General features: G+C 44.4%; 1 protein-coding gene across 2 annotated transcripts in view; it reads left to right on the top strand.

Moving 5' to 3' along the window:
* The window catches only part of LOC135547152 (kalirin-like), a 279,689-nt gene that overhangs the window by 150,591 nt on the left and 103,551 nt on the right, over positions 1-25,547 (top strand). For both annotated transcript variants that reach the window (XM_064975865.1, XM_064975866.1), the window contains exons 10-15: positions 6,715-6,837; positions 12,415-12,606; positions 17,044-17,213; positions 18,780-18,954; positions 21,516-21,711; positions 25,340-25,506. In XM_064975865.1, the coding sequence (XP_064831937.1) occupies positions 6,715-6,837; positions 12,415-12,606; positions 17,044-17,213; positions 18,780-18,954; positions 21,516-21,711; positions 25,340-25,506 (1,023 nt within the window). The remainder of the gene's footprint in view (positions 1-6,714; positions 6,838-12,414; positions 12,607-17,043; positions 17,214-18,779; positions 18,955-21,515; positions 21,712-25,339; positions 25,507-25,547) is intronic.

Genomic DNA, 25,547 nt, shown 5'->3' with positions numbered 1-25,547 from the left:
ATAGACTGTTCTCTCTACTACCGCATGGCAAGCGGTACCGGAGTGCCAAGTCTAGGACTAAAAGGCTTCTCAACAGTTTTTACCCCCAAGCCAAATCGATTCCTAAACAGGTAATAAAGTGGCTACCCGTACTATTTGTATTGTGTGCCCCCACCGACCCCTCTTTTACACTGCCTGCTACTCTCTGTATATCATATATGCATAGTCACTTTAACTATACATTCATGTACATACTACCTCAATTGGCCCGACCAACCGGTGCCCCCCCTGCACATTGGCTAACAAGGCTATCTGCATTGTGTCCCGCCACCCACCACCCGCCAACCCCTCTTTTACGCTACTGCTACTCTCTGTTTATCATATATGCATGGTCACTAAAACCATATCTACATGTACATACTACCTCAATGTGCCTGACTAACCGGTGCCTGTATGTAGCCTCGCTACTGTTATAGCCTCGCTACTGTATATAGCCTCGCTACTGTTATTTTTCACTGTCTTTTTACTGTTGTTTTATTTCTTTACTTACCTATTGTTCACCTAATACCTTTTTTGCACTGTTGGTTAGAGCCTGTCAGTAAGCATTTCACTGTAAGGTCTACACCTGTTGTATTCGGCACACTTGACAAAAAAACTTTGATTTGATTTATCCAAACAGATGCCATTTCAAAGGAAACAAGAACTCACTAAGATCAGGTACGGCCAATTAATGTGCGTGGCCAAACCATCTGAACACACTTTAGAAGCTAGAGGATAGAGTTGTCTTGATGCTGAGAACAGAATGTATACTGTATGTTTTTAAATAACATTCTTCGAACCTAATAAATGATAACGTTTTATCGTGGTTTTTATGAAACGTTTTCTTGGCGTTCTTGGAACAATTTGAGAACATGACCTTAAATAGAACCATGATGAAACCTGTTGGAAACATTATGCAAAGTACTGAAATTCCAACAGAAGAGCGTTGTTTCTTTAAGTTCTCGGAGCAAAGGTGAGAACATGACTTTAAATCAAATCATTAGGAAACCTGTAGGAAGCATTATGCTGAAGCACTGAAATTCCCACAGAAGAATGTTGTTTCTTAACGTTCTCTGAACTACTGGAGAACATTCCCACTGCTAAACCAGTTGGAGAAAGTTCCTAGAACGTTACCAAATTTTTATTAAATGTAACCGTATTTAGGGCTGTTACGGTGACCGCCACACCTGCGGTCACGAGTCATGACGGCAGTCAAATAGACCATTCCATTATTGTGGGCCGGCTAGTATTGGTGTCTCTGAGGGGTCTTTGCTAACTACCTCTCTCAAAGAGTGCAGTGTATAAAGTCAGAACCCTCTGCTGTCTCAGCCACTGCCTGTCACCAAGGGTGTACCACAAGGCTCGACCCTAGGCCCCACGCACTTCTCAATTTACATCAACAACATAGCTCAGGCAGTAGGAAGCTATATCTCATTCATTTATATGCAGATGATACAGTCTTGTACTCAACTGACCCATCCCCGGATTTTGTGTTAAACACTCTACAACAAAGCTTTGTTTGTGTCCAACAAGCTTTCTCTGCCCTTAGTCTTGTTCTGAACACCTCTCAAACAAAGGTCATGTGGTTTGGTAAGAAAAATGTCCCTCTCCCCACAGGTGTAATTACTACCTCTGAGAATTTAGAGCTTGAGGTAGTCACCTCATTCAAATACTTGGGAGTATGGCTAGACGGTATACTGTCCTTCTCTCAGCAAATAAGTTAAATCTAGACTTGGTTTCCTTTATCGTAATTGCTCTTTCACCCCAGCTGCCAAACTAACCCTGATTCAGATGACCATCCTACCCATGCTAGATTATGGAGACGTAATTTATAGATTGGCAGGTAAGGGTGCTCTTAAGTGGCTAGATGTTCTTTATGATTCGGCCATCAGATTTGCCAGGAATGCTCCTTATAGGACACATCACTGCACTCTATACTCCTCTGTAAACTGGTCTCTGTATACCTCTGTAACTCTGTATACCCGTCGCAAGACCCACTGGTTGATGTCTATTTATAAAACCCTATTGCACGAAACCCTCTTGCATGAAACTATTTTCGCTCTTTTGCACGAAACTATTTTAGCTCGTTGGCGCGCACGAGCAGTGGGTGCAATAATCAGTGGGTGCAATAATTGAATAATATAGATTTCTAAATGTATTTTGCAACGTGAGCGGTGTAGTCAGCCTGTTAGGCCTCACTCCCCCCGTATCTGAGATACCTACTGAGCCCACATCCTCCACATACAACACCCGTTCTGCCAGTCACATTCTGTTAAAGGTCCCCAAAGCACAAAAATCCCTGGGTCGTTCGTCTATTCAGTTCGCTGCAGCTAGCGACTAGGAACAGCTGCAACAAACATGCCAAAAATATCTTCATTAAAATACTAAATCATGGACACACTTTCTGACAGTTGTGGCTGCTTTGCGTGACATATTGTTGTCTCTACCTTCTTGCCCTTTGTGCTGTTGTCTGTGCCCAACAATGTTTGTACCCTGTTTTGTTCTGCTACCATGTTGTGTTGCTACCATGTTGTTGTCATGTTGTGTACCTACCATGCTGTGTTGTCATCTGTTGCTGCCATGCTATGTTGTCGTTTTAGGTCTCTTTTTATGTAGGGTTGTCTCTCTTGTCGTGATGTGTGTTTTGTCCTATTTTTATTTAGTTTATTCTTATTTTTAATCAAATCAAATCAAATGTATTTATATTTCCCTTCGTACATCAGCTGATATCTCAAAGTGCTGTACAGAAACCCAGCCTAAAACCCCAAACAGCAAGCAATGCAGGTGTAGAAGCACGGTGGCTAGGAAAAACTCCCTAGAAAGGCCAAAACCTAGGAAGAAACCTAGAGAGGAACCAGGCTATGTGGGGTGGCCAGCCCTCTTCTGGCTGTGCCGGGTGGAGATTATAACAGAGCATGGCCAAGATGTTCAAATGTTCATAAATTACCAGCATGGTCCAATAATAATAAGGCAGAACAGTTGAAACTGGAGCAGCAGCACGGCCAGGTGGACTGGGGACAGCAAGGAGTCATCATGCCAGGTAGTCCTGGGGCATGGTCCTAGTGCTCAGGTCCTCCAAGAAAGAGAGGAAGAGAGAATTAGAGAGAGCACACTTAAATTCACACGGGACACCGAATAGGACAGGAGAAGTACTCCAGATATAACAAACTGACCCTAGCCCCCCGACACATAAACTACTGCAGCATAAATACTGGAGGCTGAGACAGGAGGGGTCAGGAGACACTGTGGCCCCATCCGAGGACACCCCCGGACAGGGCCAAACAGGAAGGATATAACCCAGACAGGGGGGGGGGCACAACGGCAACTGGCCGCAAAAGACCTGGATTTTTTTAGCGGGCATTACAGCCACACAAAGGGGATGCCACTGGGAAGTTTGAGCATTATCAAGTGCTTGTCAAATGGTGAATGAGAGACTGATGAAGTGTGCAAAATGCCTTTTATGCATTTAAATGTAGATGTTCCAAAGGTCTGCATCAGTGGCTTGTAGGCTGTGTGTGTGGAAGCCAGGAGTTGCTAAATGTGTTTATGTTAATTAACTGTCAATTACTGTGAGACGGGCAGTTATTTGCTTGACAATAACTGTCTGACAGAATTTCATGTCCGCCACAGCCCTAACCATGTTCAAACATTTAGGAAATGCTCTGTTAAAGTAATGAAATACCAACAAAATACATTTTTTTGTCAAGTTCCTTTAATGTGCTGAGAATGTTCCAAAGCCAAGCAACTATCCTGCACCATTCCCAGAAAGTTGTGGGAAGGTTGTATGTGTCACGACTTCCACCGAAGTTGTTCCCTCTCCTTGTTCGGGCGGCGTTCGGCGGTCGACGTCACCGGCTTTCTAGCCGCCACCAATCCATGTTTCATTTTTCCTTTTGTTTTGTCTGTTTACACACCTGTTTCCCATCTCATAATTATGTTCCTTATTTAACCCTCTGGTTTCCCTTTCAGTTTTGGCGTGATTGTCTTTCGTGTATTCCGGTGTGTTGGATTTTGAGTCCTGTTTGGTTCCATGTCTGGAACGGGATTTTGTTAAATTTTTTGATTGAGTAAATCAGTGTTTGTTACTCTTACCTGTGTCCTGCGCTATCTAGAGTCTTCTAGATAGACTCTGACAGAATGCAAAATAAACATAGGACAAACACGCTCTCACCGAGCTCTAAAAAAACATGCAGTATGGTTCTCAGAACGTTATGTGCTAGCTGGGCATAGTGTAAGTCTAAAAATGATGGTCTTTTCTTTGAGTTTTACTGCCTCTGTCTGCGTCCCAAAGTGCACCCTATTTCCTATACGGTGTCCTACTTTTGACCAGTCCCATAGGGATCTTGTCAAAAGTAGTGCTCTATATATGAGGAATAGGATGCCATTTGGGACACAGCCTCTGTTTTATCTTTTCTATGACCATCATATAACCAGGAACTGAGGACTGCTTTCACTTATACACTGTCAAAAGAAATAAAACGGTGAAAAGAAAAAGCACTTTTGGCAGCCTCTTCTGTACAGTACATTTTTCAAATGCCTCCTTAGGGGCTTGGATCGTATGTGTATACCCGGAACAATTAACAGATTTCGAACAAAGATCATGTTAAGCACCACAATGTTCACACAAGTGCTGCTCTTTCCTATGGACCTCGAGTTTTAATCAAGAAAATAGTCGTCCGGTGGTTTTGCCTGCTGTTTTTTCTAGCTACCTCTGTTTACTTTTATGGTCTTGTTGTCGTTTATGGTTTTGTCCAGGGCATCTTTGTTTTTATGCATCGGGCTTCTGGTGAATCATGTTTTTGCGTACTACTTTTCCAGGAAACTGACATTTTAATGTACTGTACTTTTCCTCTGATTTGTCAGTGATGTTGGGCTTCAGCATCACAAACACAGGTTGCATCCAACTATTGAAGAACTAACAAGCAATGTTTGAAATATGTTCTACCCTCTTGTGGCTTTGAGTCAGTGACTCTTATCACGGACCCCTAGGCTCTGGTCAAAAGTAGTGCACTAAATAGTGAATAATAGGGTGTTATTTCAGAGTCCAATATTTCAAGCCCACTTCCTCATCATCATAACTTGCATATCATCTTGGTGTTGAGTGACTGCTGAGACATCACGAGACTGACAGCACATCCCAAATGGCTGGCGCCATATTCCCTATGTAGTGCACTACTTTTGACCAGCGTCGTATGGGCTACATAGGGAATAATCCAGAAGTGACCCTCCTGTCTGAGGCATGGTATCCTCAGACAGATAATATATTATATGTATCTCTTCTAATAATCTCTTCTATTCTCAGCCCTTTCCATGTTTGTGTGACAATTTTTTACCATGTTCGAGCCAGGCTACTTTTAGACTCCTGCTTGTTCCTGTGCATGCAGCGACTCTAATCAGTCAGGGGAAAACAAGGGTTGTCTGCTCAGCCACTGACATGTTTATTAAACATTCCTGTACACCACACGCAATCAGAGGACCCTTCCGATCTCCTACTATACACACACACACACACACACACACACACACACACACACACACACACACACACACACACACACACACACACACACACACACACACACACACACGCAGGCAAGCGCATGCATGCACACACACACACACACACACACTCACATGCAACTATACACACAGGCACAGGCGCACGCACGCACGCACGCACACAAACACACCCACCCACACTCACATGCGACTACACACACGCACGCACGCCGGCAATCAAACGCGATCAAGACAGGGAGGCTATACTTGAGGACAACACAGGATAACAAGATAATTGAAGTGGGGCAGGACTGGCAAGCTTTGGTTTCACATTCCCTCAAATGACCATAGAGAGAGTTATTAGAAAAGGGAATTTAAAAAAACAGACCTGGGTTCAAATAGTACTTGAAATCTTTCAAATATGTTAAGTGTTTGCTCTAGCCTGCCTATAGTGCCAGATGGGCGGGGTTTGTCATTTTGGGACTATTCTATTGGTTCCATTGAACCAGGCAAGCTCAATCGAGCACAGAGAAAGTATTTTAAATGATTTAGCATAGTGCTTGAACTCAGGTCTGCCAGGGAATGGTGAAAGCCACTGCCACAGGGTGCTGCTGTGCTCTTCTCTGTTCCAGTCAGATGCTGTTTGCTTACACCCACAGGGACACGCAACACAAATCCACACAGATGATCTCATCTTATGACCTCTCAACTATTCATTAACATCTCACACTGTAAATTCTGCCTCGCTGACGATCATGTTTAGTCACGCAACAGTTTCAATTTGAACTCTACAGGGGAGTTATGCGAAGTTCACTGCACTTTTTGTCTATCCTTTGCTATGCACATTTGGCTTCCTTCTCATTGACTGCCATCAAGATATATAACTTAAAGTGAAAGTATTCCCAGGCTAAGTGAAAGCCCAGCATCAGGAGAGAATGATGCTATTGGATATTTCAGAGACCCCCTATAGTTTGGCTGAAACAGTTCACAAAACCTCCTCTTCCTCCTTGAAGATGGACTGCTGTTGTGATATAGGCTGACAGAGTGACAGTGGTGTCTCTTCCCCTGGAACCCAACATGCCTGTCTCTTGTACAGTGTGAGTCTTGTCTCCTTTGGAGCTAGGGGTTGAGGGCAGGAACATGGGCTGTTCAGAACATTGGTTAACATGAGTGTCTTTCTGTGTGTCTTGTGTACAGGTGATGGACTGGATAGAGAACCACGGAGAGGCATTCCTCAGCAAACACACGGGCGTGGGCAAGTCCCTCCACCGCGCCAGGGCACTGCAGAAACGGCACGACGACTTTGAGGAGGTGGCACAGGTGAGAGTACCACTATGTGTGCCAATGAGGACATTTTAATAGTGTTAATAGCTTGTCGTTGGTCATATCCTGGTGGGAATCTCCTCCCCGCATTGTTGAGTAGGCCCTGGGGTGAGTTCCCCCTAGGTACAGATCTAGGATCAGCCTCCCCTCTCCCAATCCTAACCTTAACCACTAGTGGGGGAAATACAACGCTGATCCAAGATGAACGTGTATAGGCAACTTCCCCCTACTCTGTTGAGGCTGTGGATGGCATTTTTAGATTGAAATGCCTCATCAACTGTAGCCTGGGTGTCAGTCTCTTTAGCAATCTTCAAATATGAACATTCTATTGTTAATGAGCTCGAGGAGATCAGAGGATTTGGTCCTTATTCAATAACCCTCGCAGCTATCACCCAATCACAATGCTTGTGCAAGTTAGACTGATAGGAGAATGTTCAAACTTAATTCATACATTTGATTGGAAACATTTTAACATTGGGCATTCTGACGTCATACATTTCATTGTGAACATAAATATTGGGCGTGGGTAGAATATAAGGAATCCTTGTTTATTGCACCAGAGAAGCTGTGGCCATTCAAACTTCCCATCCAGTTCATTGTGAACGCTGTAACGTATTGAACACATTGGGCTAGGCTACTGGTTCTCGAGCTGTAAGAGGAATAGAGAGAGGAAGAGAGAGAGAGAGGCCAGCGGAGAGGCCCGAGATGCATGAGTTGTGCAAGAAGGGAACAGAGAATTGTACGTTACAAGTGAATTCATAGGCTGGTCTATTAATCCACCGTTCGTATGCTAGCCTATATATTTTAGCCTACTCTACTACAGTGGACTTAGACAACCACCACCTGTGCTATGCAAGCCCGAGACAAGACAGTATTTTGCTCTGACGCACGTTTTGTGCCAATGAATTCAAGTGGAACGTCGCCAAATGCGTCAGTTTAATTAAATGTGCGATAGAAAAGAATAGTGCCTAGGCCTTTTTAACGAAAGCCTGGCTGTTGACATAGGCAACAGATCGCAAAGCAGGGAATCCCCATTACCCGCTGAGCTCGTTTTTAGGAAATGGAAAGTTCACTTTCTCATCCATAAACACATATCAAGTACACTTCTATGATCTCATTTGAAATATTAGACCTATGGGGACACCTGTAGCCTATATTTAGCAGCCAATCATGAGTGATCATTGTATCCTTTGATCGTCTAGATATATCTTCCTCTAGAATAAGTCACTTGCTTGGATAATCATTTCATAACCAACTTCTCTAGTAATACCATAGCTGTCTCTCTCTCCTCCCTTCAAACTTTCCTTGTCAATTCATTTGATAGGCAACATTATTTTAGCATTAGGCTATGCTATAATGTAGCCTAGACCTACTTTCTGATGGACTTGAAGGTGCCTATGTTTTGAATACATTTGTTAGTGTGTGTCTGAGGTGCGCTGGTGGCTTTGATTGAGTTAAGGTCATTTTAGTGTGTGTGTGTGTGCGTGTGTGCGTGTGTGCGTGTGTGCGTGTGTGCGTGTGTGTGTGTGTGTGTGTGTGTGTGTGTGTGCGTGCGTGCGTGCGTGTGTGTGTGTGTGTTCGCTAATTCTCTCTATGTCTATTCAGAAAGTTTCCTAAAGTTTCTCTTAATAAGAGAGGAGGGGCAAATAATATAAGCGTTTTTGTTGTTGTTGTATGTAAGCAAGTCGTGCTTCTGTGGTTACACAGTGCCCCATGGTGGCATAATGATCATCATATGTGCAAGGAATGAGGACAGGTGCGAGTGTTGCATTTCTTTCCTGCTTACTCCCTCTTGATTCTGGGAAATGCTGCAACCCTAAAAGCAGTGCTTGCGAGATAATACAGATGTAAGGTTATAATTTTATTCAGTTTGCTACTCCAGGAAATCTATCCTGCAGCAACTGGAAATGTGAACAATTAACGGTTATTTTTGGTCAGGGTTGATACAAAGTCAGAAAGCCTTTTTAAACCTGAAATACTCTACAAGTTTTACATTTCCTTCATATCAGGAAAGTTCTCTTGCAAACAGGTTGATCAAATTAAGATCCGACATCTGTATCGGATACCACCCGGCTTAACAGCAAGATAGAAAAATGTTAGAATCACCAGGCACATTTCTTCCACTTTGCTAACTTCCTGAGTGTAACCGTAGCAGCATGAGCCGTGACTAGTGATAACAGCAGTGCTTAGGGCTGAGTTTTAATGGTAAAAGGATGTGTAATCCGGGTATTACGGCAATATTGTAGCCCCTCCGTTGATGGATTGGCTTGATTTGGGTCATACGGTTTGCCACTTTTTCAAGATGGACAATGTGTCTTTCTTCAGGGCGAGCCAAAGTCTGGGCCCTGTTCAAAACTAGTGCACTACATAGGGGAAAGAGTGCCATTTGGGATGCAACCTGAATATCAGACTCCACATTATTTATCCTATTTTCCACCAATTAAATTCTCTCTGGGGAAGTGTAAGAGACGAGGATGTTTAATTCACTCCTACTCCTGCAGAATGGATCAAATGGCTTACTGAATCAAATAAAGAGCTTCATATTGGAATATGTTCATGTTCATATGTACATATGGCACCATCATCTTTCAAAGACACCTTACCAGATTGGCGCACAAGCCTTTATTTGATATTCTACATAATATACCATCGAGCAATTTATGAGGAATACATTTTTTTTATGACACCACATTGAAATGTTATTAAATCAGAGAGATTGTGCTCAGATTAAATCTGCCTCTTTAACTGGCTCAAATATAATGCCATTGTAGATGAAAACCCCCCTAAATAGCCTGGATGACAAAAATAGTGCAGCTCCCTCTCTAATGATTGGCCTCTGATGTATTCCACCAACAAAACATGCGATGGGGGTATTTGGTTAGGCTGAGCCCTTCTTAGTAGGATGAGAGAAAGAGAGAGAGAGAGAGAGAGAGAGAGAGAGAGAGAGGGCAAGAAACAGAGAGAGGGCGAGAAACAGAAAGAGGCTGAAAGAGAGGGCAAAGGAGAGAGGGCGAAAGAGTGAAAGGGTGAAAAAGAGAGGACGAAAGAGAAAGGAAAATATTTAAAACAGGACACAGTAGAAGTGAGTGTCATGTCTAGGGCTAACACCATGTATTAGAGGATGGACAACTTTGGGCTTGACTACAGTCTAAATCTACTGTTCAGAATCCTACTGTTCCACTTCTGAAGGAAGAGTTGTGCATCACAGTTTATAGCCTCGAGACAAAGTAGTCCTTGGTACATTTGAGTCCACTGTCAAGACCGTGCCCAGACAGATAGCCAGACAACCAGGACTTTGAGTTAAATAAGAGCCTCCCTACTCCCTCACAACCTATTTCTCACAATACCTTTGCTCCTCCTCTTTCTCTTCATCTTCAACAGAAGTTTTTCCCTCTTTCATATGGAGAGAGAGAGAAAGAGAGCGAGAGAGAAACACAGAGCTTTTGTTTCTGGCATCGTGCTCATAAAAGTCCTGCGCGTGCAACAGATTGATTGAAAGCGGTACAGAGGGAGTCCAGCATAGTAATAAAAAAGACTAGAGACAAAGATAGGGAGGGAGGGAGGGAGGGAGGGAGGGAGGGAGGGAGGGAGGGAGGGAGGGAGGGAGGGAGGGAGGGAGGGAGGGAGGGACGAATCCACATCAGCCCAGCCAACTCTGTGAGGGGAAAGCCTGCATGGAGTTATTGATTTTCACATCTCTGGAGGGAGAAGAGAAGACAGACCAAAGACAGAGAAGTTCTTCTGATGGGATGGAATTTGTGTGCTGCCTAGGCCTCCTGCTGCTGTGTGGAATACACCCAACACACCACTTTGGCTCCCAAATGGCACCCTTTTCCCTATATACGGCACTACTTTTGACCAGAGCCCTAAGGACCTTGGTCAAAAGTAGTGCTAAACACAGCAGCGTTGCAGTTCTTGACATAAACCGGTGCAGCTGGCACGTAACTACCATACCCCGTTCAAAGGCACTTCAATCTTTTGTCTGGCCCATTCACCCTCTGAATGGCACACATACACAATCCATGTCTCAATTGTCTCAAGGCTTTCAAATCATTCTTTAACCTGTCTCCTCCCCTTAATCTACAATGATTTAAGTGGATTTAACGAGTGACATCAATAAGGGAGTATAGCTTTCACCTGGGTTCATCAGTCTATGTGATGGAAAGAGCAGGTGATCCTAATGTTTTATAGACTCATTGTACACTGAGTGTATATGTGCCATTCAGAGGGTGAATGGGCAAGACAAAATATTTAAGTGTCTTTGAACGTGCTAGGTGCATCGGTTTGTGTCAAGAACTGCAACGATGCTGGGTTTTCAACCGTTTCCACTTTTTGTTCAAGAATGGGTCCACCACCCAAAGGACATCCAGCCTACTTGAAACAACTGTGGGAAGCATTGGAGTCAACATGGTCCAGCATCCCTGTGGAACGCTTTCGACACCTTGTAGAGTCCACGCCCCGACAAATCTAGGCTGTTCTGAAGGCAAACGGGGTTGCAACTCAATATAAGTAAGGTGTTCCTAATGTTTTATACACTCAGCGTATATATGGGCGCTCCAAATGTTATCCTGTTTACTATATCCATGTCCATTGAATTGACCCTCCATTGTATGCCGTATAACACGCTGACCCTCTCTATTCACTGGGAATCAATTAGATTTGGGCCAGAGCTAATGTCAATGTGACACGGAGACTGTGTGTAAAAGTGGGATTCTGCTTCATTTGGAAAAAATAGATGGATTGTGATATTTTGACGGCGTGAAAAAGGCCGACACGGCAGATAAGGAGACAGGTACGGTAGGAGTTTATTTACTTAACTGGGATTAGGGTTTGGCCCATAGTGTCACTTCTTCTCCAGGTAGTGGGTCACTAGGTCAGGGTCCATCTCTACTCCCAAATGGACCAGGATGCATCACAAATGACACCCTATACTGTTTATAGTGCACTACTTTTTGACCAGAGCTCTGGTAGTGCACTATATAGGGAATAGGGTACCCTTTGGCCCAGTGAATGTGACTCACTGCCACGACAGAAGGTTTACCAGGTCCCGAGCCATGGGGCCATCCCATCCCAACCGGATCAGCACGGTGTTACATGCTACGTGTTACCTAGCCATTCATCTGTCCTGCCCTAATGGCTGTTGCTTTACTGACTTGGTCTCCACTGTAGTGTCCATCCAGAGACAACACTTGTCCTCTGCCAGGCTGTGGGATTAGCACGTATGGAAGATAGCCAGGGATTTACCCTACCACTCTGCACCGATGGGTCCGCTGTATACGTGTGAATGGAACTGTTTTTGGGGCAGTTTAGTGGAGGCGCCAATCGGAGAGAGAGAGGTCCTATCCGTCTCTGGCGGTGGAGGAGAGAGCGAGACGTCAGTGTGCAGTAGTCAGTCAAAGCGTGCGGAGACAGAGTGCAGACAAACAGACACAATTCTCGACCAACTCAAGAGGCCTCAGCGTTGCAGTAGTCGGGCCCTGCAGAGAGCAGAGACTTTAGACAGACACAGTTCTTTACCTGCTTGTGTTGTCCTCATCTAATTTGAGCTGCCTGCTTGTCTTCTCTGGGTACCAGAACACCTACACCAACGCAGACAAGCTCCTGGAGGCGGCAGAGCAGCTGGCCCAGACTGGGGAATGTGACCCGGAGGAGATCTACAAAGCAGCACGGCACCTGGAGGTCAGGATCCAAGACTTTGTCCGGCGGGTGGAGCAGAGGAAACTGCTGCTGGACATGTCGGTCTCCTTCCACACCCACACCAAAGAGGTAAGACATGTGACCCCCGACCCCTAACCTTCATGACCTGTGGGATGGATCACTTTCCACTGTATGTCTGGGAAGTTCTGGGGTTCCCGGACACCGTTTCCTTCTTTTATTTATGCATAGTATGGTATGATAGAATGGGAGTGGATGTGGTAGGATGCAGTAGCCTTGTCGGTCTACCTTCAACACCCACACTAAAGATGCAAGAGCCCAGATCTAAAGGCCCTTCAGGATGGTTTAATCTCTCTGTCTTCAAGAGCATAATGGGGTCTAGTGACCTTTGTTTTGAAGTGGATTTTTCTTTTCACTTTATTGAGACTGTACTGCAATCAGATAGGGAGATGGGTAAGGAAGTGGAAGAAACAATGTAGAGGGGTGGCGCCGGGGGTTGAACCCCAGGCTCCGGTGGGGAGTGCAAACGTGTGCGTAAAGTCAGGGTGGTTATCACTAGACCACGGGCTCTGCAATACTACCCCTTCTTTATGCATGTACAAAATATTACCGTAAGTGGCAGTGGATGTGGTTGGGTTTAAGGTGCAGTAACTTGGCAAGGGGTCGAGGCGCGAGTTAATGCAGCCTCAGATGCCCGTCTGTGAGTGTCACTGATCACTTCAGATAGACAGACAGGGCAGACAGACAGACATGGCAGACATACCAAGATTACTAAGGTATGCAGGGAGTCTGCTCTACTTAGCGCAGCCTGATCCATGCCAGTTGTGAGCCAGCCAAGGGCTAAACTGGAGACTTCAGGAAGACGGTGTGGGTTTCCCCCAAATAGCACCCTATTCCCATATAGGGCTCCGGTCAACAAGTAGTGCACTATATAGGGAATAGGGTCCCATTTGGGACAAAACCACTGCCATCATTTTCACAAGAACCTATCACATCATACAGACACAGGATGGAATTCTCTCGGAGTCTCAAAGGGTTAACAAAATCCATAAAGCAGAGGTTGCGCTGTGGTTCCCATGGTAACTGCTCCCCATGACTGATCTGAGCACGCTCAGAATTGAACGTGCTTCTCTGTGCGACTCCTGCTCTAGCTGAAGGATCCTGGCTGTGCTTGTGCTGCACTGGGCATGACACACGCAAACAGCTACCACACACTTACACACAGATTTCACCATAAACCTGAATTAGGATAAAATAGATTGTGACACAGCAGTTGTAATCCCGGGTTTGGATTACTGTGATTAGAATATACAGTACAAACACACACTTAACACACTGATTTCACCATAAACCTGAGTTCAGACATGGGATTAGGGTGAAATAGGTTGTGCCACAGCAGTTGTAATTCTGGGCTATTACAATATAGTCTATTACAATATTACAGGATTCCTGGCTTTGTAGTATTGTAATAGACTATACACATAGACATATATGCCATACTTCTAAATGTTAAGCATGTGAGCGAGGAATGTCCTGTGTCTTCTATTCTACAGATGCTTTCATTCATTGTGTTTGTTCATCCATGAGCCAGGAGTAAAATGAGCTGAATGTCAATATCTCATTATCTTATTTAACCCAGAAATGAGGTAAGACATTCCAACAGGTATAATTGTAAATTACCATAGCAACTACATTTGCACTATATTTGTAATACCAAACACTAAAATGCCTGTTTGAAATGAATTTGGGGCAATCAAAAGGCACTGATAACGTTCTCTAAGAGCATTCACTGCCTACGGGCCCTGGTCAAATGTAGTGCACTATATAGGGAATAGGGCGCCATTTGGGACAGCCGTTTCTCTTTTTGTGTCACAACCATGTGGCGGACAGACAGAGGCTTCCCAACAGTCCTCTCTGTGATTGCTAAATCACGGCTCTGATTGCCTTCCTCGTCTGTTTGATGGTGCTGCTCGACCTAGCACCCAGTCAGCCGCCCAGCAGCCTGCCGAAGACCAGCACGCTGGCGTCCCAATTGGCACCCTATTCCCTATATAGGGCACTACTTTTGACCAGACCCCATGGTAAGGCGGAATGGGGTGCCATTTGGGATGCACACTACAGTATGTCTCCATGTAGACCGTTCTCCAGAATGAAAATTACCCTCTTCCTGCACGGCACGGCAGCCACAAGCATTCCTTCTTGTAAGCTAATTGCTGCTTTCTGTTTTTCTGGTAGAAAGTATATTAAATGCCAATTGATATAAAGACAAAAACATAAGCGCAAGCTGAAGGCCGACGCAGCCGAGGAGACAACGGATTGGGAAAATGAAAAGGATAAGTCTTGTCATACTTTACAGAGGGGGAAGGAGTGACAACGCCTTCGTAAAATCAAAAAGGCTTGGGCGGAGCGCATCGTTTCATTTTACGTGAGATGAGAATATACAAAATCGACAAAACTTCCTCTTGACAGGAAACACCAAAGTTAAAAGTTGTCAGTAATTGTCAGTTGAGCCAGTGTTGATTAGTTGGCATTAGCGACACATCCGATGCAGTGAGTGTGCCCTTGGCAATCTGACCATGTCCTGTCATTAGGCTTTTAAAAAGTAGTTGTAATCCTGGACAAGTGGCCCAGTCGGTCACTGTTAACAGGCATGTTCTGTGTGACCGCTACTTCATAACCAGCTCTGGTGTCCCACGGCATTACCACTTCCCTTTGCTTAACTCCAATAAAAATATCTACTGTTGACTGCCAGAGTGATCCCACAGATTCCATCGTCATCCATAAGCAATCTACCATACTGGATCATGTAGCCGGGAGCCAGCCAGTCAATTACTCCAACCAAATAGGCTTTGCAAAAGATTAGGGAGTAGCTGTTGGAAATAGTACAAGGTGGAGACTTAGGCTTAAAAAAAGTAGCAAAGTTTAATATCAGCTGTATACATGCCCCGTAAAATGAGCCATTTTCAAATCATTGCCATTTTGACCACTATATTTCCTCAGTCTGAGCGTTTCCTTTCCCATCAGTGAGACTGCGCCGTTACGATCCTTCATCAATCCCTCTCCCTAGTCACCCTCTGCGCCACGCTGTGTGACTCCTAAAGCCACATCCCCACTGTCTCTCATAGATCACCGTAACATCACAAAATCAGGTTCAAGGTACAGTATAGCCATTTGTAGAGGGGAAATGGTATTTTATTCATTTTCTAGCACACTACTTTTGACCAAGGATATGGGCTATAGTAGTGAACTATATAGGGAATAGGGTGCCATTTGGGATGCATGCAGTATGTCACTGGAGAGAGATGACATTCTAGTATCTTGGAAGGTGTTTTTGTGGTTCCTGGAATACAATTTGTCTGTTCGTGTTTTTTTGTTTTGTTATAACTTATCGTATCATTGTACTTGTAAGATACATTGTATCTGATGATTCAATGATTAGCTTGTTTTCTCCCTCACTGCCATGCTTTCTCCCTCACTGCCATGCTTTCTCCCTCACTGCCATGCTTTTTCTCCCTCACTGCCATGCTTTCTCCCTCACTGCCATGCTTTTTCTCCCTCACTGCCATGCTTTTTCTCCCTCACTGCCATGCTTTCCCCCCCTCACTGCCATGCCTTTTCTCCCTCACTGCCATGCCTTTTCTCCCTCACTGCCATGCTTTTTCTCCCTCACTGCCATGATTTTTCTCCCTCACTGCCATGCTTTCTCCCTCACTGCCATGCTTTTTCTCCCTCACTGCCATGCTTTCCCCCTCACTGCCATGCTTTTTCCCTCACTGCCATGCTTTTTCTCCCTCACTGCCATGCTTTCTCCCTCACTGCCATGCTTTTTCTCCCTCACTGCCATGCTTTCCCCCCCTCACTGCCATGCTTTTTCTCCCTCACTGCCATGCTTTCCCCCCCTCACTGCCATGCTTTTTCTCCCTCACTGCCATGCTTTCTCCCTCACTGCCATGCTTTTTCTCCCTCACTGCCATGCTTTTTCTCCCTCACTGCCATGCTTTCTCCCTCACTGGCATGCTTTCTCCCTCACTGCCATGCTTTTTTCTCCCTCACTGCCATGCTTTCTCCCTCACTGCCATGCTTTCTCCCTCACTGGCATGCTCTTGTTGTAGTTCATCAAAATTGGGTTTGTTTTCGAATTCATTGTAGATCTGTGTAATCTGAGGGAAATATGTGTTTCTAATATGGTCATACGTTTGGCAGGAGCTCAGTTTCCACCTCAATTTGTGGGCAGTGTGCACATAGCCTGTCTTCTCTTGAGAGCCAGGTCTGCCTACGGCGGCCTTTCTCAATAGCAAGGCTATGCTCACTGAGTCTGTACATCGTCAAAGTTTTCCTTAAGTTTGGGTCAGTCACAGTGGTCAGGTATTCAGCCACTGTGTACTCTTTGTTTAGGGCCAAATAGCATTCTAGTTTGGTCTGTTCTCTTGTTAATTCTTTCCAATGTGTCAAGTAAGTATCTTTTTATTTTCTCATGATTTGGTTGGGTCTAGTTGTGTTGCTGTCTCTCTCTCTCTCAGCCCTCTCTCTCACCTTCCCTCCCTCCAGTTGTGGACGTGGATGGAGGATCTCCAGAAGGAGCTGTTGGAGGAGGTGTGTTCAGACTCGGTGGAGTCGGTCCAGGAGCTCATCAAGCAGTTCCAGCAGCAGCAGACGGCCACGCTGGAGGCTACACTCAACGTCATCAAGGAGGGAGAGGACCTCATCCAGCAGCTCAGGTCAGTGCGGATCTTGGATCAGTTGAGCCTTTTAACCACTACTGGTTAAGGTTTGGATTGGGGAAGGGAATGCTGATCCTAGAAACTTCCCCCCGGGATGTGTTTACAGCCCAGCAGGGGGCTGTGGGACTGATCATACATCAGCGCTCCTACTGGGCCTGATATCAAAAATCATCTGAGTATGAGTGCTGATCTAAGAATGTTGGAATTGACTCCCATTCAACTCATGAGTTGAAAATCAGATTTAATTGGCCAAACCCCACAGGAAGTATCATTTTAATTTGAGTTTGACTGACCGGAAGTAGAATTGAATTCAGTGCAATTCCACCCAGTCATAGAACATGAGAGTTTCATTGAATCTGACAGGTCATACTTTCAGATATCAAAGAATAAAGCACTTTTTATACCTTTATTTAACTTGGCAAGTCAGTTAAGAACAAATTCTTATTTTGATTGACAGCCTAGGAACAGTGGGTTAACTGCTTTGTTCATGGGCAGAATGACAGATTTGTACCTTGTCAGCTCAGGGATTTGATCTTGCAACCTTTGGGTTACTGGTCTAACGTTATAACCACTGGTTTACCTGCCACCCCAGGTAGCCTTGGATGTTTTATGTACAAGATGTACTGTATATTTGTATAGACTACACCTAATATAGAATAGAATAGGCATTTGAATTTCATTGAATTTCACTGAATTGTATTGTATTTCCTTTCATTCAAATTCGAATTGCAATTCTGTATTCGGTTTACAACTTCAATTCATATTCAGGAATTGAATTGGAATTTATGAGGCATTCTCAAATCAGTTCTGAATTGAGCCCAACCCTGGTGTAAGAGTACACGGACAGGGGGAACCTGATCCTAAATGATCACTCCTACTCTGAGAAACTTTATGAATGGCCCAGATCTAGGAACAGTTTTGCCTTTCACATCGTAATAAAGATTATACGGACAAGGGCTTACCTGATCCTAGATCAGCACTCGATTTATGAAATACTGTACTGTATTGTCAAGAGTGATGGAAATGGAAATGCGCCACTAGGAGCCCTGGTCTAAAGGTAGTGCGCAATAAAGGGAATAGGTTGCCATTTGAGTTGCTCCCTTAGTACTACCCATCTCACAGCTCAGGGTTTCTCTCTCTCTTATTGACATGAAAAGTTAGCAACTTACATTGTCAACACAAGCAAAGCAATAACCCCAGAAATAATAACAATCCCTCTCTCACCCCCTCTCAATTCAATTCAAGGGCTTTATTGGCAATGGAAACATATCTTAACATTGCCAAAGCAAGTGAAGTAGATAATAAACTAAAGTGAAATAAACAATATAAATGAACCGTGAACATGACACACAGAATTTCCAAAAGAACAAAGACATTTCAAATGTCATATTATGTCTATATATGTTGTTGTAACGATGGGCAAATAGTTAAAGTACAAAAGGGAAAATAAATAAACATAAATATGGGATGTATTTACAATGGTGTTTGTTCTTCACTGGTTGCCCTTTTCTTGTGGCAACAGGTCACAAATCTTGCTGCTCTCTCTCTCTCTCTCCCCTCCAGGGACGCTGCCATGTCCACCAACAAGATGCCCCACAACAGCTCCATCGCCCACATCGAGAGTGTCCTGCAGCAGCTGGACGAGGCCCAGGGCCAGATGGAGGAGCTGTTCCATGAGAGGAAGATCAAGCTGGACATCTTCCTGCAGCTACGCATTTTTGAGCAGTACACCATCGAGGTGAGAGGCACCAGAGGCTGGAGGGTGGGGGTCAAGGGAAAGGAGCGGGAGAGGGGGGCCGGTCTGTGCGTGGGGGTGGCTGGGTGTGTGCCAACGGCGGTGCTGTTTAAGATCAGGGAGGACGATTATTTTTTTTTATGAGCATGGCCTTATTTTTATTACACATTTTTCCCGATACCCATCATAAGGTTGCTACAACCTAGCCTACAAATTAAAGTTTACAACGGAGGTGCACAGGTCAGGAGAAAAATGTGAGTAATCAAGTTGACAGACAGTTACACATTCAATACCGCCTTGCACGCTCTTGCCTGCATCCAGCTGATCTAGGGTGTAAACACTAGTCCAAACAGTTGCTAACCGAGAGTTTCTAATGGACAAATTCAGGTAGGTTTATCCCCGTTTCGTTCTGTTTTCTTCCGTTTAAGAAACGTTTTTCAACAGAATCGGCGGAATGAATACACCCCTGATCCCCGCATCGTTCACTTTCATAGCAGCAAACAGCAAACCAACAAACATGATCACTTTGCTCGTTGTATAATTCCTTCTCTCATCTATGTGCTCTCCTCCTCTCAGCTTTTCCCTTCGTTTGTGGACTTCATTGTACAACACAACAGGCATAAAAAATATCCACTGGTACTGGTGGCAATAAATTAAAACAAGCAAAAGTTTAACTTGACTTGGAAGAGTTCCAGTGTTGGATAGCCATAGTCATCTAGCTAACCTAGAATCCCTCTCTGTTTTCAGCCGGTTGTATGAGTAGGCGAAACTAACTAGCTGCATTCGCTAGAAAAGTCAGTGAAAGTGCTTTTTTTTTAAACTAACTATAAACTCAGCAAAAAAAAAGAAACGTCCTCTCACTGTCAACTGCGTTTATTTTCAGCAAACTTAACGTGTGTAAGTATTTGTATGAGCATAGCAAGATTCAACAACTGAGACATGGCTGGTGGCATTGTCATGCTGGAGGGTCATGTCAGGATGAGCCTGCAAGAAGGGTAGCACATGAGGGAGGAGGATGTCTTCTCTGTAACGCACAGCGTTAAGATTGCCTGCAATGGCAACGAGCTCAGTCCAATGATGCTGTGACACACAGCCCCCAGACCATGACGGACCCTCCACCTCCAAATCGATCCCACTCCAGAGTACAGGCCTCGGTGTAACACTCATTCCTTCGACGATAAACACGAATCCGACCTTCACCCATGGTGAGACAAAACCGCATCTCGTCAATGAAGAGCACTTTTTTGCCAGTCCTGTCTGGTCCAGCGATGGTGGGTTTGTGCCCATAGCCAACGTTGTTGCCGGTGATGTCTGGTGAGGACCTGCCTTACAACAGACCAGCCTCTCTCAGCCTATTGCAGAAAGTCTGAGCACTGATGTAGGGATTGTGCGTTCCTGGTGTAACTCGGCAGTTGTTATTGCCATCCTGTACCTGTTCCGTAGGTGTGATGTTCGGATGTACCGATCCTGTGCAGGTGTTGTTACACGTGGTCTGCTCTAAGTACTAGATTTATTTGCTGATCCTTTGATTGGGTGGACAACAAGAGTTCTGATAGGTTGGAGGACATCCTCTGGAAGTTGTCATAATTACTGTGTAAGTTTACAGAAGGGGGTGAGAACCATGAGCCTAGGTTTTGTATTGAAGTCAGTGTACCCAGAGGAGGACAGAAGCTAGCTGTCCTCTGGCTACACCATGGTGCTACCCTACAGAGTGCTGTTGAGGCTACTGTAGACCTTCATTGCAAAACAGTGTGTTTTAATCAATTATTTGGTGACATGAGTATATTTAGTATAGTTTTATCTGAAAATTATAACTTTTTAAATATTTAAATATTTGTATTTTTCTGAAATTCACTGAGGATGGTCCTCCCCTTTCTCTTATGAGGAGCCTCCACTGGTGTCTACACGTGTGTACGTGCATACGTACGTGTGCTTGTTTAAACGTGTGTGTTTGCGTGTGTGTGTATGCGCATGAGAATGTGTTCGTGTGTTTGTGAGATGGCATCTGCTGGCCACACAGTAATCTAATGATATTAGCATAAGGCTTGGAGAGACCGAATGTCAGTTGACTTTGATAGATAACTGTCTATGTAGTCCCTGATGAGGACTGGGCCTCCACTGAACTGCAGTGTGGAGCAGTGTTGCTCTTTAGTATGTCCTAGGCCGAGACGTGCCGTGAATCACCAATGGGTGTATCTAGGCTCTTACAGTTTCAGAAAAACATGGCATTATACCATAGTGAATAAAAGAAAGACTACCAGTGGAACTTAAATGACTATAGTAGTAATTCACTTGGGGGGGGGGGGGGGGGGGGGGATTATTACCATAATGCTGTCATGAAGAACAATAATACTGGGAGAGCTATAGAGCTACTATCCATGTAATGTACTGTATGTCCAGTGGAATAGCTTTGTTTGGTACAGCTTCATCTTTCACAGTATCATCTGAGCTGCACATAACGACTTAATTCCATAATCGATAACACTCGGTCTCAGTGTGAGCACCTTGGCCCATCCAGGTGCAACACTAACATCATTAACCTTGCCTGGCTGACCTCCCTGCAGGTGACGGCGGAGCTGGACTCGTGGAACGAGGACCTGCTGCGCCAGGTGAACGACTTCAACTCGGAGGACCTGAACCTGGCCGAGCAGCGGCTGCAGCGCCACACGGAGCGCAAGCTGGCCATGAACAACATGACCTTCGAGGTGATGCAGCAGGGACAGGACCTGCACCAGTACATCATGGAAGTCCAGGCCTCAGGTGAGAGATACTCAGACCAGACTGGAAAAAAAAACACTCCCTTTTCCCAGGATAAGTAACTGCGAGAAGCCGGTAAATTATAATAAATTATTTATATGAACAGCATGATGTGAAATGGAACTGTTACATTATATGTGATGTCTAAATCTGGCCTCTCTAAGGCCTCTGCATGATGAATCATCAACGCACAGGGTGGGGACAGACAGCCCATCTCAGTATGGAGCGCAGTTCACAATGCATGTAGACCTATCATCTCATCATGGTGACTTTATTTTCATGTGACAGATAGGCCTGCATTTTCTTCAGCATCGTCTATGCTACAGTAACATAAAGATCAAATGCGCGTCTATTTTACCCACCTCTTATCTGTCTTTCAGGTCACCTTATTTTTTAATCGTAACGGCTTTATCTCTTTAAATTGAAGCTGTTTTAAAACAGGCTATCAATCGAATATCGTTGCTTTAAATCAGTGCACGCGTGAAAACTCTCGCAGTCTTTCTCTCTCTCCATCCACTCCATTCTAATTGCATCCAAAATAGATAATCCTGTTCTATATTGATATATAAATATAGCCCTATATATAGATGTTCTAGCCTACCTCTTTAATACATACAGTAATACATCATTATCCTTATATGTATCTAATTAATGATGGGTTGTGCATAATAAGCTTCAAACTTATGACCTCTGTCTCTTGCCCAATACACACGCAGCTGTGCTCCGCTGGCCTCTCATTACTAAACGCTCCTTAGCTCTTGGAGTCCCATGCAGGAAAAGCTAGACTAGAATAGCTTGCTGGACATTTATTTTATTTGTGCATTTTTTTTTTTTTTTTACGCCAATAGACTATTCGAAGAGGGACTCAAACTCTTGTTGGCTGAACGTTAAATAAAGCAGCCAAATAGAACTCACGGGTAGTTTGAAAGAAGAGCGAACGAGCGATGGCGGTAGGCTATAGGAGTTATTTATTCAGACCCATAAGCATTCAGTCTTTGTGAAGAGAAGTGAAAGCCTTCTGCATCTCATTTTTGTCCTATATTATTCAAAGATGCCATTAGAATGATAAGATAAGGACAACTAAACTTATTTCATTCAACTGTTGAAAGCGAGGAAGGAATGAAGCAACAATAGAGAGAGGAAGAGGAGGTAGGCTAAGAATATTAGGGGAATATGTGTATGTATGTGTCAGCCTACTGTAGATGCGTCAGCCTACTAATTATACAAATAGGCCCTAATTAAATTTCGGAATGACAATCAAATTCGCTAGTCTATAGTTGTAACTTTGTAGGCTGCATGTGCTGCACCAGAATCACATGTTCTCTCCCCACTTTATCATGGTTTCAACAGTCCGTATGATACAATACAGTACAGTAATACAGTTCACACTAAAACAGATTCGCCTACTGGAGTTGGTTTCATTTATTTACCCAAGAGAGCATATAGCTGGCTACATCTATGGGCTTTTTTTCTGTTGTGCGTAATGTGCTGTAGCCTATATCGTGTTTGTGTTGGATAACGGCACAATCATTTGTTTTTTTGGGGGCTTGGGATCATTAAATGACTTTAATGTAGGGCTCATCATTTCTTTTTTTATGGATAGCTCATCAGGCTCAGGTTGCATCAGGCTAGATCAAAGCTCTAATCAAATCCAGACATATGCCTATTTACAGTATATATACTTTCGGATCCTTATAACACTTCCCGGTGTTATGTTTATGTCTTGGGTGGTTGGAGTCTTTGACCATTTTTAAGGCCTTCCTTTTTTTTTTAGGTTGAAGCATTTCTCCTTTAACTTTCTTTTTTCTTTTTGTATTTTGTATTTTTTTTTACTCCCATTTACAAACGTATACATACGAACAAGAACTTACAGACGCACACAAACATGGATTACATCTCATCTGCCCAGAACCGCAAGCTCACACCCCCATCCCTAGTGCCTGCATAATTGTTTGCCACTAGGCCTTAAATTGTATCAATTTGTTTTTCTCGGTCGCCCGTGCTATTTCAATATTTTAATAATAAATCACTCGATTTTTCCATTCTGTTGATGGTGGTATTTCAAGTTTTAAGTATACGTTTTTTCAAGATGAGTGATGAGAAGAGAATCGTCCAGTCCATTGGGTATCTCACTACACCCCCATATGCCATGTCTTGAAATATGCAGAATAAAAGTATGTTTACATTGTAATACTTCTGACAGCCACCTTTCTAGCTGAGGTCCAGCCTTTTCTAACACAGGTGCATTTTTTGTCTTGAAGGCCCAAAAACAGTCCCATTTCTTCCCTTGAGGCTCCCATTATTAGCCAAACAATGATCATTCTGCACAACAACTAAAAAACGATTTAGACATGCTGGCTGGGATAAAAATGAAAAAGCCCATCTGAAATTTGCCAGTCTGTTTCTGGCTGTAAGACTCCTATTGTGTCTGCGGGTTCAGAGATTGGGACAGGAGCATTGATGTGACTGAGAATGTGCTGCCCTGCCAACTGAGAGAGAGCAGAGGTCACCTGACTTGGGCCAAGTGGAAGGAGTTGATAGGTAGGATGGGGTGGAGGGAGGCAGCATCAGAGGTGCTGGGTCGAATCTGGAGTTAACCATCTGGAGAGAGAGGAGTCAGGAATTAGGTTAAAAAAGCATGGCTTTCCTTCTCCCTCAGCACAATCCTCTTACCCTCCCCACTGCACTGCATGGGGCTTAATACGAGGCCTGAGCTGCATCGCAAATTGTACTCTATTCCCTATATAATACACTACTTTTGACCAGAGCCCTATGAGCCCGGGTCAAAAGTAGTGCACTTTATATGGAATGGAGTGCCATTTGGGACGCACCCACACCACCCCCCCCCATAGCCCCCCTCATACACACCAGAGGGGTGAGGAGCATCCACCGTGCCAGCCATCGCTCTGTGCCAAGAGGGGTGAGGAAGGGGAGGGAGGGCGTTGAGCTGAAATCTGGGCCACCCTCGTGTGCCCTTCATGGACTGTGTGGACTGTGACATCCCCCTCAGTTGGGACCAATGGAGACTTAAGCCCTCCAAAGGTTTGTGCTGGGCTCTAGACAATATTTCAGGGTGGGAGGTTAAAATAGCCAGCTGTACTAGTGTCACATTTTATAGTGTGCATTTACAGTATGGACAGTTTCATTGCAGGTTTTTGGAGTGGTGCTCCTCCGAGCTCAGGTCAAACGTTGTGCATCATAGGGAATAGGGTTCAATTTGGGATAGACTTGATAACCATGGGGTTTAGGGGTAATCACAGTCATTATTTAATTAGACATTGAAGGGAAGTGTTGTCTTTTTAAGTAGGGTGATTTAATTTGTTAATTGAGAAGGAACACGGCAGATTGAAATGGAGAAGGACTGGTGGACTAGCGCCACCTAGTGCTACAGTTTATAACACATCCTTCATATATACCACAAAGGGTCTGCAGCCACTCCTATTGCCCAGTGGTAAGGTGAACACTCAAACAAATCCAATACAATTTGTTCTTAGCGTTCAGGCTCTGCTGACAGGAAGAAGAGCAGAACCTTTAAAACCCGACAACCCGAATAGGCTAACTTATGGAATGTAACTATATGTGACTGTATGGTTTCATGTGGTCGTGACAGTAGTTTCGTGTGGTGGTACAGGCATTGAGCTGACTGGGGAAAAAGAGGTGGATCTGGCCACTCAGGTCCAGGAGCTGCTGGAGTTCCTCCATGAGAAGCAGCATGAGCTGGACGTCAGCGCTGACCAGACCCAGAAGAGACTGCAGGAGTGTCTGCAGCTCCGACACCTGCAGTCAGAGGTCAAACAGGTGGGTGGGAGTACGCACACACACATACACACGCTCATATT

The sequence above is a fragment of the Oncorhynchus masou genome, chromosome 10 (assembly GCF_036934945.1).
Source record: "Oncorhynchus masou masou isolate Uvic2021 chromosome 10, UVic_Omas_1.1, whole genome shotgun sequence".
Lineage (NCBI taxonomy): Eukaryota > Metazoa > Chordata > Actinopteri > Salmoniformes > Salmonidae > Oncorhynchus > Oncorhynchus masou.
The sequence above is the reverse complement of the archived record's forward strand: the minus strand, read 5'-3'. Positions and strand labels throughout refer to the sequence as shown.